This window comes from Corylus avellana, chromosome 4, assembly GCF_965113065.1.
Source record: "Corylus avellana chromosome 4, dhCorAvel1.hap1.2, whole genome shotgun sequence".
Lineage (NCBI taxonomy): Eukaryota > Viridiplantae > Streptophyta > Magnoliopsida > Fagales > Betulaceae > Corylus > Corylus avellana.
The window spans coordinates 9,250,507-9,272,489 of record NC_142493.1 but is presented as its reverse complement, the minus strand read 5'-3'; the positions used below and the strand labels follow the sequence as shown (position 1 = coordinate 9,272,489).

Sequence of the window (21,983 nt, the reverse complement as noted above, 5' to 3'; positions counted from 1 at the left end):
ATTTGATGGAAAGCCACGTTAACACCATTAAAAAATCGACACGTGTCCATATATTAATTACAAATACAATGGTTGATTGTAAGGGAATATGTGCCAAATATGAAGAACTTATTGACCCCTAGTATTTCTAATTAAAAATACAAAATAAAAATTTAAAAATTTAAAATATTATAAAATTAGAAAAAAAAACCCTAAAAGACAAAAATAAAGTTGCTAAACCACTAGGGGCAAAAAGGTATTTGACCCTTAAGTTGTTCTCAAGAGCATTGTCCCGCCCAAACCCGGCTTGAGCTTTCCTCTGGCTATCACAGGTCACGGCCATGGCCTCCCATGAAATCGACAACTCTGCCCCTCAAGTCAAGGCTCTGGCGGCCTTCCTCATTCGCCGCCACTCCCACGAGCTCCGCTCCATCGCTCTCTCCCCCGATCCCAACCTTCACTACCCTCTCTACGTCGAGTATATATACACTTATGAAAGCCCCTTTTCAAAACTCATCATTTTCTTCTACTGTCTTTCTCTAAACTCTCTCATTCTCTGTACTTTTTAGTTTTGCAGAGCTACTGGAAGACGACCCACCTCTCGCGCAATCGGTCTTCTCCCAACCCACCGAGCACCTGCGGTTTTTCGATGATGCTGCTGTTTGGGCTCATGTATGCAATTTCTATGCAAAATTGTTTAGATTTTTATGTAAAAGCGTGTATATAGCCATTGTTTTTTTTGAAGAAAGTTCTTGAAATGGCGTATTTGATGTGGGGGTGGGTGTTGCTGGTGTATGTAGAGAATTGTTTTGGGGGATTTGAAAGGTTGCGAAAGTGGGATTGAGAAGAAATTCATTCATGTTCGTATAAACATCTGTGGTTCCCCGCTCGAATTTCCTGGTTTGCTTTCCTTCTCATCAAGCTCTCGGATTTGTTTCAATTCTATGCTTAGTGGGTTAATTCGGGACTGTTAGTTTGATGTGTGTGTGTGTGGCTGTGGTAGAGACTTTTCCGAGCATTGGAAGCGTCAGAGTGAAGCATCGCGGGATTCTTCTTACTCTCAAAGGGACGGTGATTCGGTCCGGAGCAATCAAGATGTATGAAGGGGAGAGATGGTATATATGCAAGAAATGCAATCACAAGTGGGTCTTGTTTTGGTTACTTTTGTGGCACATAAGCATATACATATTGCACTAGTAAATTTTTGGTGTGTTAATTTGCTTAGTGTACTCGCATGCTTATGAATAGGACTGCAAAAAATAAAGCAACCTACATTGCCAACTTAGTTTCTTCTTAAACTTTGCAAAGGAAAGAGAGTTACGATATAGAAACATGAACTACTCCAAGCTCCAGCACTTATGGAATACATGATTTAGAGATCTGTAGTCATGCAATTTTGTCACTTTTTCCTTGAAATTTTCAGAATGACATATTCTAGTCGATGACATTATTTTACATCTATCTAGAGTGTATTTAATGGTACGAGACTAACATTCCTTTTATCTAATCCACTGGGAGGTGCCTGCTTTAGGCCATAGTAGTTTGCATAAGATTTTAACCTGATTATTGTCAATGATGTTTTTTCTCCCTGGATCCAGGAATAGCGACATGGACTAAATGTCCTGTCCAAGCTAGGGAACTTACTCTGAATTGTTGTGGCACATTTCACATTTCAAAATTAATCCACTTTAATCCTATTTCTTATATATATTACTTTTATACGATACAAACAAAGCTCTCGCTGTTTCACCTCACTTTTTTTCTGCAGATTCCTAGTTTATCCTGAGCTGGAAGCTAGAAACTCAATATCACTACCATCATTTTGCCCATCTAAGGTATATTTTTTGTACTCAATCTCAGGTTATGTTTCACATTATTTTACCTATGTATCATGTGAAAGGTTTGAGAAACATACGCTGTAGCAGCAACAATGAGATGATCTCATATGCCTATATGTAATATGATTAAAGCACCACCTATGGTATGTAGTTGGGCTATTTGCAGAATTTGTTTAATCTGCAGCTAAATCTTTAGGATGCCATCTTTGATTTTCATGTTCGTTTAGATGGAAGTTTATGAGTTGAATGATAAAATTTGGATTTTTTTTTCCTCTTCTGTTTCTACTTTATTATCATTTTGATGAATTTAATCTCTTTTCATTTTTTACTTTCTTATATTTGCAGTAAGGCATTAATTGGCTCTTTGATGTATGTATGGCTTGGCTGTCTTATCCAGTTATACTTTTGGAGTTTGATGACTTATCCATTGTCTTTAATGCAGAGGTCTAAAGCCTGTCAAGGCAGAAAGTTCGAGGAATTAGAAGATTCTATAATACGCCATGATTATCAGGAAATCAAAATCCAAGAAAACACACAGGTGTTGGGTGTTGGGGCCATTCCTCGTTCAATTCCTATCATATTGAAGGATGATCTTGTTGACGTTGTTAAAGCTGGAGGTACCAAATTCTGGGATGCTTTTTTTCATTTTTCTCCTAAGTTACTTCCTACTCCTAGCAATACCAATATCCAGTTGTATCTTTAAAGGCACTTCAACTAAAATGAGACCAGTTCTAGTTCTTATGAACAGTGAATTGGATAAAAAACAGTATTCTTCTTTATTGTCATTAAAATAAGAAATTGAAGCTTGAATCGTGCATTCAACCAGCTTTACTGATGGTATAGGATAAGGCTTCATTATGATTTTACCACTTTATGTAGAAGATATACTGGGATGGATGGAGGAAGCTCTTAACTTACAGGATTATTTTCTATTACATTTTTTGGCTGCAAATTAGGAAACTCTGTTTGGTTTCTTGGCAGTAAGATCTCATTTTGAGGCCTGAATCAGCTACCTGTGGCCCAAGCTCACCATAGGTTGGGACTTGTGGTCCTCTGAGGCAGAATATGTATTAGAAATTTAAGCAAAAAATAGCTTCTGGTGTTGCTTTATTTGAACTGACTATAACATATTTGATAACTTTTCACCATCTTGAGATGAAGTGAAAAACGTGGATGTTGTTGTTTGGCACTTCATCTAATGGAGGTTCTGGGCTATTTTGGTTCGATTGCTCAAGATTCTTTAATGAGTCTGTTTGGATTGAATTTCTGTGTTTGGTTATGTTAAAGTATTGATTAAGTGATTAAATTTAGGATAATTTCACTTTAGATCCCTAAATTACCACGCGATTTGACAAGTCCCAAAACTTCAAAACCTCTCAATTTGAACCCCTGAACTTTCAATTGCAGTTAAGTTGAACTCCTCCGTTAGATTTTAAACATTAAAAGCGAGACAATGACGTTTATACCTCTGATTTTTTTTATAAAATTTCAAATTTACCCTTAATTCCAAGGATTCTCTGGCTTTTTTTTTTTATTTAAAAAAAAAACAAAAATCAGGGATATTTTGGTTTTTTTAGGTATTTCTGTTAGAAGTTAACGGCTAAATCTAATGGAGGGGTTCAAATTGACTGCAGTTGAAAGTTCAGGGGTTCAAATTGAGAGGTTTTGAAGTTTGGAGGCTTGTCAAATCGCTTGGTAATTTAGGGCCTTGAAATGATTCCCCTTAAGTTCACCTCTTCCTATTAGCTTAAGTTTTTGGGATAGCTAGTAATTTAATATAATATTAGAGTGTGTTTCAATTCTTGGGTAATCCTTTTGTTTGGTTTTCTCTCGTTGGTGGTAGCACTGTCCATGTGGGCTTAGCCCACATGGACAGTGCCTTCATAAAGCTCTAAAAGAGCTGACTATAGTCTATAGTAACCAGAAAAAATCTTCAGTGGAAAAAGAAAAAAATTCGTTTACCATGCGTTTTCATGGTGGTTGGTTGTTGTTGTGCCTTGTGCAGTGGCGCTTGGTGGTTTTCTAGTGAAATTTGAAAATTATTGGCAATTTCTAAGTCTCCAGCAGCCTTTTGTGGTGTTTCCCAACACTGTCCAATCGTCTTTGGCGTATTTGTGGCGTTTAATAGTGTTTTTTGAGTTCTCCGGCAACCTCTGTGGTGTTCTGAGGTGTTTCCGGCAAGTTATGGTGGTCTCCGGCAGTTTTCCGGCGTTTTTGGTCGTCACCGGCAAGTTTCCAGCGAGATTCTACCGGCCTTGCTATTTTGCGGTGAGATCCGACCAAATCTTGGTTGTTGATTGTTAGTTATCGAGATTTGACCGGCCTTGGTGTTGTGCGGTGGTTTCCGATCGGTTGTTGTTTTCCTACGAGATTCTACCTGCCTTGGTGTTTTGCGGTGAGATCTTATCGGCCTTTGTGTTTTTCGGCGAGATCCGACTACTCGTTGCAGTTTTCGGCGAGTTTTTGACCGGTGTTGAAGTTTTAGCAAATTTTCTTGTTATTTTTGTATTTATTAGTCTTTGTATTGTATGCTCCAAGTTGTTCTAGCTTGAGGGGGAGTGTCAGAGTATGTTTTTCTATGTGTTTTTTGTTTGCTTGTTCCTTCCAAGTTGGATTTATATGTTCCAGCTTGAGGGGGAGTGTTAGAAAAGTTATTAGGGTTAGTAAGGGCTTGTTTGGGAAGCTCATCCTTCCCAACTTATCTCAATTTTTTATTTTTTATTTTTCTCTTTTTTCAGGTTGATTTGGCACCACTAACTCAACTCAACGCAAATTTTTTCAACTTTACTCAATATTTTTTTAAGCCAACTAATAAAAAAAATTTAAAAATCAAGAAAATTAGGAGTGGTGGCTGGACCATCCATAAGAGTCTCGGGGTGGCCGATTCCCCCCCAGAGGGTGGCTCGGCTACCCCCAAGTATTATTATTATCTATTATATTCCTCAAATAACCCAAACATAATCTCAACTCTTTTTTTCTCCTCAATACTCACAATTTTGAGTTCAGTTGAGTAGAATAGAAAAAATTCGCACACCCAAATGAGCCCTAAGTCATTAGGGTTTGGGGGTATTTTGGTCATTGTGATATTTCCCTAATCCTATATATTAGGATGTTTGTAGTAGGTTAACAACGAGCTGAATAATATAGGATCAGCCTCCTCTTCTCCCTCTAAACTTCTTGCTGCAAACCTCTTGACATGGTATTAGAGTCAAAGGTCTTGGGATCGAACCTTGACTCTGTCAATTTACCCCCTATATAAATTAAATATTCCACGTGTTGGGCTTCACCTATTAAAAGGGAATTTAAGCCTACACGTGTTGGCGAGGAGGGGGAGAGTGTTAAAATCTTGATTAAGTGATTAAATTTACCTTTTCCTATTAGCTTATTCTTTTGAGATAACTAATAACTGGTTAAAAGTTATAATATCAAGATACACAATATACACTATTTGAACAATTTAAGCTTTTAGAGTAATTGGTTGTTTTATCTTTCTCCAACACCATGATAAAGATATCCCTCCCAGACTATTTGTCCACCTTTCATAGTCCAAACTTGGAACATAAATTAATATATTCAGAACCAGCTAATAAATAAATAAATAAATTTTAAAACTACCTCCACAAACTTGTCAAAACTACCAGAAAGATTGGAACTTTCATGATTATTACTTCAATATAGAGAGTCATATATTTGAAAGTGATAAAATTCTGCTCATTGACTTTTTCAATATAGATGATCTCATGGATATCCATAAAATTGGACAAGCGATTTAGGATGGAGTCAGCAATGGCTGCAAAAGTTTAAACTTTCAGAGAACAATTTCATTTTGACTCTATCATGTACATAAATAATATTGTGGTTTTGGGGCAGCTATTATAGTAGAAGGGGCTAGTGTTTGTAGACTGAATTATGCCTGGGAAAGATATGATTTTAAGTCCAAGACAGTGATTCTTGAAAAAGAGTCAGGTTGCAGGATTTTCAAGGCAGCAGCAAAATAACAGGACATTTAATGCTTGTTTTGATCGATTATTTGTTGGCTAATGTAAGCAAAGTTGTTTGATTTGGGTTGCAAAGAGGGAAGAAAAAGAGGTTCAAGGGGCTGTTCTCTAGCTGAGAGAGAGAGAGAGTACCCTGCACTCTTTCCTAAAAGCTCTAGTATTAAATATTTCATTATCCAAGTCTGATTTCTCTGAGTACAGTGAGGTTTATTTACAAGACTCTTGGACATTACCTTTTCCTATTGTGATTAGAACTCTTCAAGATGGAAATAGCTAACGTAAAAGGCTGATTTAATTAACTAGGAAAATAGTCCTAACACCATTAAAAAGTCATTGATTAGAATTCTGTAGCTGAATACAAAAACAAATAACTTGGACCATCGACTCAATTTTTTTCTGTTCGATAAGTAATTTAATCTCATTAAAATGGCGCAAAGAACACTAGTATGCTTGAAGCACGCAAGAGAACCCCCGTATTCAGGACAAAAATAACAAAAGTTCAAAAACCCAGCAAATCTAGAAAAATACAAACAATTAAGTGTTGCTATACATGTGTAAACGGAGTTGAATATAATCTTTTTCAGCTGTCTCACCGAAGTCTCTCTATCTTCAAACTTTCGTGCATTCCTCTCCAAATAGACCACATTAAATAGAACGGACGCAACCTCCAAACTTCCAAAAGTGTCACGACGTCCATCCGAACCTCTCCAACTCATCAACTCAAATGAAAAATTGTTTAAATAATATAAAGATTGTCTCAAATTGATGTTGCATGTGGGTCCTCCGTATGAAGAAAACACGAATACAAAAATATTGGATGTAGCATATATACCAACAATAAACCGATCTTTTATATGCATCACGTATGATGATTTCAGGCCTCCTCTTCACGTGAACGTCTCAGCACTCATATATATATATATATATATATATATATATATATATATATATATATCAGTCTTTTAGGTGTTTTTAGTATTATTATTAGGTTCGATATTTCCTTTATTACTGAAATAATATCATACAGCACACACATAGAATTTAAGTTAGACATTACTTATTTTTATCTAAATCCCTTCTTCTCTTACTTTATTCGTCATTCTTATTGTGCCCCACATACCTTAAAGAGCTATTTGAAACTTGAAACTTTGACGTTATATTGGAAACGGATCTAAAGATATTTATGGTTGCCTTCTTACTTATTCACTAGCTGTTGACCAATGCTACACTTTGAACATTATGCATTGGATTGTTTAATTAATTTTGTTTTGGTTTAGATGATGTGATCGCTACTGGGATCCTAACGGCAAGGTGGTCTCCAGAATTAAAAGGCGTGCGATGTGACCTTGATCCCATACTAATTGCTAATCATGTTAGGTATGTCTCATAGTTCTTATTGGTTTTAATTTTCAAAAGATATAATAGCACTTATGTAGAACTCAAGGACTTCTTTTGTCTAACTCTTTCTTTAGTAGTAGAGGTGGAAGAAATAAGAAAGGTAAAAAGTGCATTTCAGCTTGTTAAATAGTGCACACTTCTGGTGCTTTTGCAGCAGAATGCTATCTTATGCAAATGAATCTAGTCAGTTATTCTGAATTTTATGCAAGGGAAAACTATAATACTTGGTAGTGTTTAGTAGTAGAGGTGGAAGAAATAAGAAAGGTAAAACGTGCATTTCAGCTTGTTAAATGGTGCACACTTCTGGTGCTTTTGCAGCAGAATGCTATCTTATGCTAATGAATCTAGTCAGTTATTCTGAATTTTATGCAAGGAAAAACTATAATACTTGGTCTTATTTGTTTTTTCTGTGAAAATTCATTTGGCTTTTTAGGAGAACCAATGAGCTGAAGTCAGTCATTGATATACCTGATGATGTTATTATGAAATTCAAGCAGTTCTGGTCAGATTACGAAGGTACCCCGTTAAAAGGTAAAAATTGTTGATCATATGTACCTAATGAATTCATCTCTGTTGACCATCAATGTTTTTCATACCAAGGATATATTGAATATTTCCTTTTCATTCTCTTTAGTAGCATCTTGTGAGATTATTTTATGTGCTTCAGTATGTTGTTACTGGTGTAACTTCAGATATTCTTAATATTTACCCAGGGAGAAATGCCATTCTGCAAGGTATTTGCCCACAAGTTTTTGGACTCTTTACTGTGAAGCTTGCAGGTTTGCCGTCATCCCATATCTCTTTCCATACTTATTTATTTGTTCTACAATTTGAAATTACAGTTCATGGTTTGGGTTCAAAACCTTTTAGGGGAAAATTCACTTTATCCCTCCTAAAATTTGAGGTATTTTTCAATTTGAACCCCAATGTTTAAAAATTTGCAATGTACCCCACTAATGTTTCAAAAATTTGCAATTAACACCCTCCATTACTAATTGCTGTCTAAGTAGACGGAAATGACATCACGTGCGTCTCACGTGGGATTGTTATGCTGTGTCTTCCAATTTTGCACCCAAACTAGCTAGTGAAATAACGTAATTGCCCCTCATTAAAACCCAACGTCTGTTTTGATTTCTCGTCAACCCCTTTTGGATGTCGTGTGGGTGTTGGAGTGAAAAAGAAAAGGAGCAAATGCCTCTCACCTGCTCCTATGCCGGCAATTTCCGTGTACTTAGACGGCAATTAGTAACAGAAGGTGTTAATTGAAAATTTTTGAAACATTAGGGCGGTGTATTGCAAATTTTTAAACATTGGGGTTCAAATTGAAAAATACTTCAAACTTCAGGGGCATAAAGTGAATTTTCCCCAACTTTTTAAGTATAAAAGTTTTGGTGATATGATAGGAAAGTGAAAAAAAAGCATTCCGTGTTGTTTCCTTTTCTATCTTAGTAATTCATGATTGTTTACTTTATTTATCACATTTACCTTTCTTTCTTCAATTTAGTTGCATTAACACTTATTGGAGGTGTGCAACATGTTGATGCTAGTGGGACAAAGGTTCGAGGAGAGTCTCATTTGCTTCTGGTTGGTGATCCAGGTAACAGTTTTATTCGTTGTGACTTTTTACTTTTGTTCACAAATATGTGATTCCCTCCCTCTCTCTCTCTCTCTCTCTCTCTCACTGTTACTTTCTGTCTATATATATGTGTATGTATAAATATGCATATACACTTGTATGTATTTGTGGATGTCTAAACTCCTTTTTTTGTGGAGATGCTGAGAGGATCTTGACAAATAGTTGAATTTTTAGAAATTCGCTTGATAAAATATGAAGTAAACATTACTGGATATATCTCACAGGTACTGGCAAGTCTCAGTTCTTAAAATTTGCTGCAAAATTGAGCAATCGCTCTGTTATCACTACTGGGTTAGGAAGCACTAGTGCTGGATTGACTGTCACTGCAGTCAAGGATGGAGGTAATATACATATTGCCTCTACCTTAATCCTTCTTTCAGAAGTTTAACAATATCTACAACAATTTTTGTTGTTTCATTGATTTCTGTTCTTCCGCTTTTAATGATATAGTATGCATTCATTACTTATAATTTTTTTTTCTTACATTGTTCATGTGGTTTAATTTTTTCACTCCTCTCCTAAATAATCATTATGAAAATTGATACTGTACAAATCATTTATACACAAAATGTTAAGATCAAAAAATTAGGTGCATCGTATACTTCTAATTAGGAGCTGTGCCAATGCTAGGCTCATTATTGACGTGATACTTCTCCTGCTTACTTGAAGATGCATTGAAAACATCCTATGCATGAGTTGAATAGTAAAGTGAATTTATGATGTTGGTTCCCTTTTTCTCATCATAGCTCTTTTGCTCCGACTAATTTTATTATTTACATTTCTCTTTTTCTAGTGAACCCTATATGCTCAACTTGGTCCCAAAGATTGTCTTTTAAGAGATCCTGTAGTTGAACCTTAGGATTCTCGTATTGTTTTGGTTCATGTTTATATGCATTCTGTTCAAGCTTCTCCTGCATGGCCTGGACAGTAAGGGGTTTGGTTAGTGCCAAATTGATATATGTTGTTGGCCCAACACAACTTTAGCTTTTCAGACAATCTTGTTTACTAGCACTTAAATTTTTAGGTATAATTCTAGCTAAGGTTGTGCTTATATTGTACTCATTTGTTTGATAACCAGTACGTCAAGTGGATTTAGTTCAATTTTGCCTTAATCTGTTCCTTTCTTTTATTAATGGATCTCTTCTAGGCATTACCTAACAGCTTTTGTCATTAACTGAAGGAATTGTTTTTGACATCTATGTACTTTGGCCTTCCACCTTTTTATCCTCTATCTAGGAAGCACTGATACTCACAAATAGCCAGCCTACTTATATCTGATATATATCCAATATGTATCCAATATGAGTACACCAGAATATGTATTAATGCATATAGATAAATCAAAAATGTAATTTTGTATCATGGATATGACTCAAATATGACAGATTCAGGATGAATGTGCCACATATTTTTTGAGGGCATATATTGAATTTTCTCAAGGAAAAAGGGGTTTTAACATGGTCTGGTGTTTTAGAAAGTAAAACCTTCATACTTCTAAATTTTCTAGAGAAATGCTATCTCCATCTCCATCCATCTTTTTTATCAAATTAGTCATTAGATCTGTAGGACCCACATGGGAGATGGAGAAATAACAGGTCTCAATTTTCTATGAATATGAAACCTAGATAGTAATTATTATTTGTATATTTTATGCCTTTTGACGTTCATTATTTTTATTCTAAACTAAAATTATCGTAGTATGTACTTCAAAAAATATTTAGTTATATAATAGTCTCTTAAAGCATACCTACATGTGTTGCATCCTAAATTTTTTGAGAATTTATGCCGTGCTTGTATCGTATCATATCCGTATTGGTGCATCATATTCCCGGGTTCTTCTTTACATTAATAAATCATGTATATCAAATTCCTAGGAGAGTGGATGTTGGAAGCTGGAGCACTTGTTCTTGCAGACGGAGGGATTTGTTGTATAGATGAATTTGATAGGTAAGCAAACGAGTGTCAGCATGAAAAAACTCCTTTTATCCTTTATCCATTTAGAACTTCACTTAAGATATGCAATATATATGTTTTTCACCTTCCTATACGATATTTACTTGTGTTGTCATCATTGATTATAAATCTGAGGATGATGTCAACAAAGGTGTATAGGACCATTGGCTTAGTGTGTTTAATTTTGATGATCTAATTCAAAAAGTGACTCTTGGTCGGTGAGACCATTCATAGGGGAGTGGTGGTTGGAGTAATTCAGATTTGGAAGATGAAAGGTCCTAGATTGTGATTAATCGCTTTGGATTTCATAAGAAATGGTATAACACTATTCTTCGGGAGTTCATGGCAGTGGCAGCTAGTTCCTTTCCGAGAATTACAATTCAAACAAAATGCAAAACTGCAAATGCTATGTTTATCCATATTTTAGATTAACACGTCAATGTAGGACTAGAAAGTGTAATTTCAGGGATTCAAGTGGGAAAGTTTATGGCTTCTTATATTTCTTCTTGAATAAATGGAAACAACAAACTTGGAATTATGACAGATCGTTCAACCACTGAGCTGAGCTGAAGAAGAGTCAAGTGGCTAATTTCCGACACACACTAGTTGAGTCTAACAGGGAGAATTTATTTTTGATTAGAAATTTTAGTATCAGAGCTGAAGTTTTGATAGATATCTGAAGTGGTATCATTCTGACTAACATGAAGCACTCACAAATTGGGGTTTTTCATCCTTTTGTGCACTCTAAGGGGCCTGATTAGTAGCTGATATGTCATCTTCCTTTCCCTCAATTTGTTCAATATCAGTTTCATCCTTAGTTCCTAACTCTTTAAAGTTTTCTTTCATCACGAGATCTTCTTTTGTTTCAACTTTAATTTCATTGGAAATAATAGCCAAGGCTGGTTTCCATTCTTCTAATTCATGACTTAATGATAGCTTATCAGTATATTTGTCAGTTATCATACCTTCCTTTGATTCTGACCCTACGTTTTCCTTGCCTTCTTTTGACAAGAGCTTATCCTTTTTCATCTCCAACTTGGGATGTTTTTTGTTACTCAATAGAGACCTTATTTCTTTAACTAAATCAGTTGAGTGTTGACGCATAAGGGGCAAGAACTTTTGCAAATCTTTCAAAGAAACATCAGTGGAGTCCTTGAACAAATCAACTGGTACTCTAGGCACTTTTGTAGGCTGATCAAAAGCTGGTTTGGTGGTGTCTATTACTACAATAGGATTTTTAACCTCCTCTTTTTTGCCTTTGTTATTAAATTTTTCCTTGTCAAGAAATTTGAATGTGACACCCGAGAAAGTTAGTCCCATATTGGGAAGATGAATTGCCTACGTTGAGTAGGTGGATTATAAAGATGTTCATGGGTGCAAAGTCTACATTGGTTCCTTACTAGGTGAGACTGAGATTGATAAGCAATTCTAGAGATCTTAATTGTAACTATACTAGTCTTTTTGGAGTGATGACGCATATGTGATTGGTGCTTTCACTATGTTGCTTCAAATGGTATTAGAGAAACCTAGTAACACCATGTGGTATTGGAGCACTGCAAGACATGGGCACTGGCAAGCATGTTGGGGATTTAAGTGGGTGAGATTGTGACATCTTGACAAGTTAGTCCTACATTAAGAAGATGAATTGCTTGTATTGAGTCAATGGATTATAAAAATGTTCATGGGTATTAAGTTCTACATTGGCTCCTTATTAGGTAAGATTGATTTATAAGTGATTTTAATGAGCCCCAATTGTAAATTGACTAGTTATTTTGGACTAATAGAAGTAATATGTTAGTGTTTTCCTTGAGTCGTCACATTGGGAACCTTCTTCACAATCAACACTACGGCCTTCAACTTTTCAACTTCTTGTTGCGGTTTATAAACTGAGGCTTCTTTCACTTTTTTGTTGGATTTCAAAACCTTCATGAATTTTTCCCACTCGAGAGCCATATGAATGACTTCTTCAAGATCTTTGAAATGAAAAATGCTATGGGTACCAAATTTTTTACCAAGAGATGGGTATCAGAATGATGTGGAGTTTATTCATTGGTACCTATAGCATTTCCCTTGATTAATTGTTTTGATCCTCTGCAATGAATAAGCTCCACATCATTATGGTATTCATCTCTTGGTAAAATATTTGGTACCCGTTTCTCCTTCGAAATACACATGGACATCTTTTCTTTAATTGCAAATCTCAGCCCGCTTCTTAATCAAGCAAGTCATACGTTCATTTTCAATTATTCCACAATTAACAAATAAATCCTTGTGTTTTCTTGCTCAATCAATCACACGCAAATGATCTTGTTGAAATGTATAAAACTGATCAATAAGATCATCTTGAAGATATTGTAGAAAAATCCCTCCTTTAAGAAGCAATTTACCTCTTTCCCAAGTCAATCTATTATTATAAGATCTTTCACTTTGTGAAAACATCATGAGGCTCCTCACTTTGATACCAAACTGACGTGGGACAATAAGGTCTAATACAAAAACTGATGTTGAATAAATATTGTGTGAACAGTTCCTGTAAACAGTGCTTTGTGAACAATGTTAATAGTACTTTCTATTTTGTGGACCTTATGGGGTTGTGTGGTTTTAGGTGTTGAAGATTGGGATTTTAGGAAAAGAATAAATCTAAATTTTAAGGATTTTGAAAGGAAATAACAGTGCTGGAATTCAAAAGGAAAAGAGAAAAGATAGATGTAGAAAGACAGACCTAAGGCATCGCACCTAGTTTTTCTAAGATCACACTTAAGGTTCCTCGGCATTATACCTTAAAGAAAGGCTTGCATCACACAATCCTCAAGAGCAATCGTTGCTGTAAATTGTTCTTCATTTAATCATCATCATCATAGAAAAAAATCTTACATCCTTATTCATAGGCGCCTAATGCTTAACCCTAATGGACTTGGACTCCTTAGTGAAACCCAGAAATAAAACCCAGTAGCATAATAAACCCAAAATAAGACCTAATAGATAAAATAGTACAGCTCATACACAGAACTATAAACTTACATATTTATCCTTAACTCTAAAAATTAAATTAAATTAAATTAAAATAAAATTGACTTCTTGTTGCCTTGCATCACTTGGTTCACCAACATGATTTATGGTTCTCTTGCTTTGGGCATTTAATGTAAAACTAACTTGAATTTTGTTTGACAGCATGAGAGAACATGACCGGTCAACCATACATGAAGCCATGGAGCAGCAGACCATAAGTGTTGCCAAGGTCAAATATCTAGTTTTAGTAACATGTTATAATAATTTATCAAAAGCTCTACATCAATTGTGGCAAAGTAGTCTTCATGTTTGGCATTTAAGCTTAGAGTAAGCACCATCCAGTTTAAGTATGAGTTGACAACACCCGATTAATTTCTTGGCTCTTCTAGTTGTCACTGAATTTTATAGAGATTTAGCTCTTGCCCTCTGAATGTTGTAAATATTACTGCAGATGTTTCGTAAAGGGTAGAACAATCCTTTTCCAGATGTGGTGGATTAGTATTATTGGTTTGAGTTAAACAAAGGAACTAAAGAATGCGCACACACACACACACACAAGTTCTTTTCTCTCGTTCAAATGTAATTGAATTAGGGTTCTTAGTTTATCACTAAATATACATAAAATTGAAATAAATCTGAAGTTTGAAATATACATTTGAATTAGGGTTCTTAGTTTATCACTAAATATACAGAAAATTGAAATAAATCTGAAGTTTGAATTAAAAATAAATTTTGTTATATAAAATCACTAGTACGAATTAAAAATAAATTAAACATATTGAGAGAGAGAGAGAGAGAGAGAGAGAGAGAGAAGTGGATGAGATTTGTAAATCTTAAATTTCCAATAGAACTAGAGAGAGGTGTGCGTGGGAGAGAAGGTTAGATAGGGACAAAAAAGAGCAGAAGGGGCCCATCAGAAGGGAGCCTATTTTTTTTTTTTTTTTTTAAATAAAGGAGGAAAAATATGAAAAATATGGCTAGAATAAGTGGGAGTATAGAAAAGAAAAAAAATGATCAAGCCTTGAGTCTCCCTGTGGAGTAGTCATGAATACTATGCCGTATATGTAGTTTTGGCATTATAAAAGATATGTAGGGTAATTCAAAAATGTTTCATCACCATTTATGCTTCTGTATATAACATTAGATATATTTGCCTTTGATGTCTTTGATTAAGAAGCCTGAATTTCTAGAGGGCTCCCTAGATGCCTTGACAACAACAGTGTGTTTGGGTTTCAAGAACTCTAGAATTTTGGATTTACCGATCTAGAACATGCTGTTGGAGAGCATGTCGATTTTTTATTATACATAGCTGTCCCATAGTTATTAATTAGTCCCAAACAGCATCTTTAAATTAAAAGTGAAAGTTTTTTCTTAAGGTTAGTTCTGCTTTCTGACTTATTAAAAGAAAACAAAAAGGTTAGTTCTGCTTTTTTGTGTTGAGATATGACTGTTGTACTCTTAAGGTTAGAATTGATGAAGGAAACATTTATGGCATTGACATACTTATCAAAAAAACATTTATGGCATTGACTCTTTTATCAGGTTCTTTTGCCATGTTGCACTCAAGACTCCAACATTCTTGGACTTGTTGCATTTTTTGTGGTCATTACCAGAACTTTAGAAACTTTTAAACATGGCGCATGCCAAAACATGATGATTCAGGCCAAACATGCAGTTAGCACTTGAGGGAAACCAGTCTATTGACACAAAATAATGCGATAATTAAGAAAAACTTTAAGAAGATTGGAGTGCAAAGACTAGGGTTGGGTGGAAGAGATGGAGGTGGAAATGGATTTTCCGTCTCCACCTCCGTCAGTTGCAGAAATGCCGGAAATAACACTGAGATTCTTTCGGCGGAGGACATTTTTGCCACTTTCTACCTCCACCAAGTTGGTGGCGGAACTGGGCAGAAGGTGAAAGAGGGGCTGGGCTCGTTTTGACTTTAGTGTCTTTGAGATGGAGATGATCAGAAGACGACGAATGACATCATCGTTCTTTGTCTTCGAGACGAAGAAGAAGAGACGAGAACGTCTTCGAAGATGAAGATGGAGAGTAGCATAGAATAGTTTGTTTGTTTCTAATTTTTCTGAGTTTTTGGAATTTTGTTCTTTTTTCTATACTTTAGAGGTTCTGTTGTAAACTTTCCATGTACTAGGGTTGCGCTTTTCTGCGTTTTTAATAAATTTACATTATTTATATACAAAAAGAAGATGAAGATTGAGAGAAGAGATTAAGAGAGATTGAGTTTGAGAGAGTGATTATAGAGCAAGAAGGGGTAAACAACAATGAGAATGGTCCTGAGATGGGGGCAGAAGCTTCTAGACATAGGTCTTTTGGAGGCTTGGACTTGGAGGCTGGAGCAGGGAAGATGAAGGGAGAGATTTGAGACAAAACTGAAAGGCATTTTGGGTCGTAGGGTTTCAGAGAAGCAATGGCTTTATACACCTCTCCAAATGGCATCGTTTTTGGTGGTACAAAATGACGCTGTTTTAGATGTATTGTTTTTAATTTAATGTAATTTAAAGTAGAATTTTCCCTCTTCCGCATTCCGACCTGACTTGGTCAGAAATCTAAAATCTCTTTTGCCTCCCGATCTTCCCTTGTCGGAATTTGACCCGCATGGGTCAAAAGCGGGTCAGCGGGCAGAGCTCGGTTAAAATAAACACTCCTAGCAAAGACATATGGGATACAATTAAATATGAAATGCAATATTTAATCATAGAATGCCTATTTAGTGGATGTCCCTGTCTTATTTGTGTATTGTTTTATAAAATTCTCTGATTACTTATCAAAAAAAATTTGTGTATTGTTTTATTAATATTTGTTCCATTGGTGTATAATAATATGGTATGCAACCCGTGTCCATGTCCTTATGACTGAGATGGTTGTCTTTCTTCATTGGTTTTTATTTTGTTTAGTACTTTAAACTTCATCAAGATAGAATTTCAGTTCTTAATTAGTGGGATTAATTAATTTGTATTGTGCTCTATTGGATGCTTGGTAGAAGCCTGGCTGCTCAATTACCTTCTCACTCTCTTCAGGCTGGTCTTGTAACGACTCTCAGCACTAGGACAATCGTATTTGGTGCAACGAATCCCAAGGGACATTACGATCCTGCTCAATGTATCCCTTTGCTTCTGAATGTATGATAGTTTGATTTACTTTTCAGATTACTGTTGATTGTGCAAGCTACAGTCTAGCTTTATAATGAGGCAGCTATGATTTTCTATTTTCTTGCATCATTTGGTACAGGAGGTAAATACGAAAGATTAGCGTACTTGGTCTTCCTAAATATTGGTTCTTTGAGAACAGGCTTTCTTTGAAGTTTCCATCATTCCCATTTTCGTCTTCCTTAACGTGATCTAGCTCTGTCTGTCAATACTACGCTCTCTGGTCCATTATTGAGCAGATTTGATATAGTCCTTGTCCTCTTGGATACAAAGAATCCTGAATGGGATGCAGTTGTTTCATCTCATATTCTTGCTGAGGTAAAGTGCTCCTCAGATTATGCAACTGGCTCCTGTGGTGTCATCAAGTATGTAAATGATTAGAGGTCTTGATCTTTTTATGAAACTAATGTGCAGGGTGAATCAGATAAAGACAAGCATGATGAGGATCTAGCAAATATCTGGCCATTTCCTATGCTGCAGAGGTAAAATGTCAAAGAATTAGCACCTCTGAATACCATAGTTTCTAAGCTATGTAAAGACTATAGATGTGTGTGGGTATTTGGTTAGATATTGGCTGCTACTTAAATGGGTTTAGCAAGTTGCAACTTAGATTTTTTTAGTTCAATTTCAGTTTTCTACCTTTGAAGTTGTGTTAGGGTTGAATTTTCAAGGCACTAGCTTTCTAAGGGTAACTTCTTGATGGGTCTTACCTCAAGTTCAGGATGGGATAAAACTAAATTGAGGAAGTGCCAATTTATCTTCTTCCCTGCCTCAAGTAAATAGTAAGTTTCAGCATCTTCTTTTAGCATCGAATAACATGAGCAGCCATGGTGTTCTTTTAAGCAATAAAATGATCTATCTTTGAGAACTGATCTGCATCCATCATGAGAGGGAATGGATTCTGTGTTGGAAGAACAAATATAAGTACCTGTAGTTGTTTTCCATTGGGTGGAAAGAACAGGAATGCTTGTATAGCCAGAACAAATACACCTTTGTACAGAATTGAGCTGTCTCCATGTACTTTGTGGCATCTTATTTTAAGCTTGGCCAAAAATAGTGTTCAGATGACGTGTAAACTTGCATTTCAAATAAAATGGACAATACCTTGTTTTATCTCTTCCTAAAAGATAGTAATCTTAAGCTCTGAGTTAACTTTATTGTCTAACATGAATATCAGGCATAATAGGCCAAACACTAGTCTTCAGCTTATGATCTCTCAAGAGAATTTAACTTGATATCTCTCCATGCACATAGGCAAGGACAGCAGCTCGTTTGCTTGAAGGATATGAAAACCTATTTGGTATCCCTGCCTTGTGTCTTAAAGTAGTGGTGTTGTAGGATGCTAAATCCATAGCATGCCTTTGATTGAACTTCTGACGGCTATTGATGTATATAAATACCTTCTTACTGTGCAGAACATTTTTTGTTCTCCTTCAACAATTGGTAACCCCATCATAATTGCTTGTACAATTGCATGAAATTCAACGTGATATCTAGAAGAAATATGCCCGGCATTATTGATTTTTGTTATCGAAAACCATAGCTCGACCTTCTTTGCTAAGGAGAATTCCTGTCTGCCCAGGAAGTATCATACCATACTTTGAAAACCTTCCAAAGTCTGCCAATGCTAGTAGGTCACCCCTTTAATCTTCTTTGCTAGTTGAATCCTGTATTCTGAAAACTGGTCTATAAGTAGTATACAAATCTGCAAATGGGAACATTATATGTGAAATCATGGATCTGATGCCTGTGCACTTTTTATTAAATCTGCCGTCTACTTATTCCACATCAGGTTAATGCAATCTAATTTCTGGACTTCACTCATTCATATTTTCTCTTGGTTGTAGTTTGCTTGTGAATATTGATTTTGGTGGTAAAAGGACGAGATGAGATTTGATAGGTCTTCGGTTCAAATCTTATCTAGACCAACACAAAACAAATACACACACACACACACACACGGAAAGACAAGCATAACAGCATATTTATATATTAACAAAATCAAGATGCTAGATCAAATTTACCTTACCAACATTGGAATCTCTACCAGGTCCCTTTTCTCAATCTAAGGATTTATTTTCAACCATAGTTACTTCACAATCTATGTTTTGTATTAGAGACAGAATGAGTTAATTATTTTTCAAAGTTGCAGGTATATTCACTTCGTAAAAGGATACTTCAAACCGGTCCTGACAAAGGAGGCTGAAAAAGTTATTTCAAGCTATTATCAACTCCAAAGAAAATCCGCAACTGATAATGCAGGTCTGGCTTTAAATAAATCTTCCCTGCTGAGTCAGCCTTTGAATTGTTGCATCACGTTAGGTTGTGCAATTCTTTAATGCAGCTAGGACAACCGTGCGCATGCTGGAGAGTTTGATACGCTTAGCTCAAGGTACATTACCTTGCATCTGGAAGAATAATCCCATCTCAGCTTCCTTTCTTTGTCATTTACAAGTTTGACTCTGCATTGAATCATGTTGCAGCACATGCAAGACTGATGTTCCGAAATGAGGTGACACGACTAGATGCCATCACAGCCATTTTGTGTATTGAGTCATCCATGACTACTTCAGCTATAGTAGATAGCGTTGGAAATGCCCTGCACTCCAATTTTGCTGAAAATCCTGATCAGGAATGTATCCTTTCCAGTTATCTTTGTGTGCACAATCAGGCATATAGTCATGCATGCACCAATTCTCAACAACTTAGCTTGCCTGTAAACATGAAGACATTAGTACATGCTTGCAAATAGGGGGTTGTACAGGCGGTAGTGGTTAGCAGTTAGCAGTTTGAGTAACACGGGTGGTGTGGTTAACTGTCCTAACCACCGGTTAGCAATTATTTATGTCTGAACCATACTGCGGTAATTATCTGTCAGGTATGGGCCTTTTGGGCTTATTTTGGTGTTATGAAACCCTATACCATAACAACATCGTTTTGATATTTCACCACTAACCACACCGCCTTAGGCGGTTAGTTGGAAAAAACCAACCACCCACCCATGCAGTTACACGGTTAGTGGCAATTAGCGTTTATGAATGGTTAATAACCGCTCGTTTGTCAAGTCCTACTTGCAAACATGCCAATGAAAAAGGTGCCTAATGTATCATTTGTGTTAATCCCGCGAAAGACAATCTTACATTTATTTTTAAGACAAATATTTAGTCTAGAACGTGGTGAACTGATGCTTTTGACTGTCTTGACCAGTAGATGGTGTTTGTCTCTGGCCAGTTATTATTTATTTATTTTTTGACAAAAAAAAAAAAAAAAAAATCCTTACCTCTCAACTTGATGTGGGACCAAGAAATTTCTTCAGGATAGCAAAGCTTTACTTAGAAGTACTCTGTTCAAGGTGCCAAATTCATATTTTGCAAAATTAATTCAATCACAATTTTAGGATTTAAACAAAATTTCTGAGTCATGGAATAGGCGACACAGGGGCCATGAGTGTAAAGCTAGAGCACTTGTTTGTTCTTCTCTCTCATAGAATATGTTGTCTTCTTATGTTATTATCTGCATTAGTACTGAGAAAAATAATTATGATGAATCCATCACTGCTCAAGCATTTTACAGTTCCAGCCATAATTTTTTTTTTTTTTTTTTTTTTTTTTTCGTGTCTTCTAAATTTTGTATTGTTTTAAATGGATGTTTGATCCTTGACTAGAGAAACCCTAGATACCAAGCAAGAGAGGGTGATTCTTGGAAAGCTGAGATTAATAGACGATTTATGCAGATGAAACACTAACAAGTGCAGAGGCATCCCAGCCGACCTACCGGCTTGTAGTCCATGACATCAGGCAAGGCTTTATTTACGCTTAACCAAAAGTAGCGAAAAAAAATCCACTGGGATATATTGGATTCGGATGTATCATTGCACCATTTGAGATATATACTGAAAGTAAAATAGAATTTATGAAAGTGAAATGGAGAATTTATGAAAATGATACAAAAGTGAAATGGAGCTGTTTCCACACTTGGCTCCTTTTTCCTTTCTTCATTAATAGATGTTTGTACAAGAATATTCTGACAGGTATAGGACAACTTAGTAGGACAATTAGCCTTCTTTTAGAAGGTTTATATATCACTCCTCATACCCTAAGGAAGTTTACACCATTCTGCACGAATTCATATATTCACTCCATCACTCTTCTTCAAGCTGTAGAATATATATAGTTTGAAACAAATAAATTTTAATCGGCTACGAGAAAGAGACTTTGTAAATACATCAGCAAGCTGATATTTAGACTTCATAAAAGGTGTAGAAATATCTCCACTCAATATTTTATCTAGTCTAGAATGAAATGACAGTCAATTTTAATGTGCTTTGTTCTCTCATGAGATGTCTAATCTTCTTAGACAAAATACCATGAGCTGAGAATATTATTAGATATCATATTATACGAATTATAGCATTTCAATGTGAAGTTTAGGTGTTTTCATGAATTGCCTCACCACACTGACTGCATAAGAGATATCTTGCCTTGTGAGAGTAAGATAATTCAATTCCCAATCAATCTCCTGTATTTGCTAGGATCACCAATCATCTCTCTTATCACCTTTCAAACGTTTCTAATTTGGGTCCATATGAACACCAACAGGATGAACACTCAAAAGTCCTGTATCTTCCATCAAGTCTAGCATATTGAAGCTTCATCTCGGCACCTCGTCAACCAACCTCAATTTGTTGGATACCCTCGAGCACAAAGGCGAAACTAGAATTTTAGATGTGGGAGGACAATTTTAAAAAAAAAAAAAAAATTTGGGGTAAACATATTATTTTTAAAAGAATTATAAAGAGTTTTTTATTTTTTTGAAAAAAGAAAATTGGGAAACATTTTGAGATTTGGGAGATTGAAGCCTCCAAGCCTCTTCCTAGTTTCACACCTGCTCATAGGGGTGTATAAATGGAGCGGTTATAACTGTCCAATAACCACTAATGGCTTATAACCATATAACCATTTTGTAAGTGGTTATAAAAAAATTGCTAACCGCTTAAGGTGGG

The 21,983-nt window shown here is 35.7% G+C and overlaps 1 protein-coding gene across 2 annotated transcripts; it reads left to right on the top strand.

Annotated features, from left to right (window-relative positions):
* Positions 1 to 286: 286 nt before the first annotated feature.
* On the top strand, positions 287 to 21,063 carry MCM9 (minichromosome maintenance 9). Of its 2 annotated transcripts, XM_059591408.1 has the most exons (20): positions 287 to 457; positions 549 to 651; positions 780 to 879; positions 983 to 1,121; positions 1,748 to 1,814; positions 2,260 to 2,434; positions 7,093 to 7,192; positions 7,647 to 7,744; positions 7,927 to 7,992; positions 8,718 to 8,810; positions 9,074 to 9,190; positions 10,724 to 10,796; positions 13,974 to 14,040; positions 16,853 to 16,934; positions 17,178 to 17,299; positions 17,396 to 17,463; positions 19,134 to 19,243; positions 19,326 to 19,373; positions 19,465 to 19,617; positions 20,657 to 21,063. In XM_059591408.1, exons 1-20 carry the CDS (start codon positions 321 to 323, stop codon positions 20,716 to 20,718), a joined length of 1,980 nt encoding a protein of 659 aa, XP_059447391.1. In that variant the 5' UTR covers positions 287 to 320; the 3' UTR covers positions 20,719 to 21,063. The 2 variants fall into 2 exon arrangements, with proteins under 2 accessions (XP_059447391.1, XP_059447392.1); XM_059591409.1 differs by lacking the exon at positions 9,074 to 9,190.
* Positions 21,064 to 21,983: the final 920 nt, after the last annotated feature.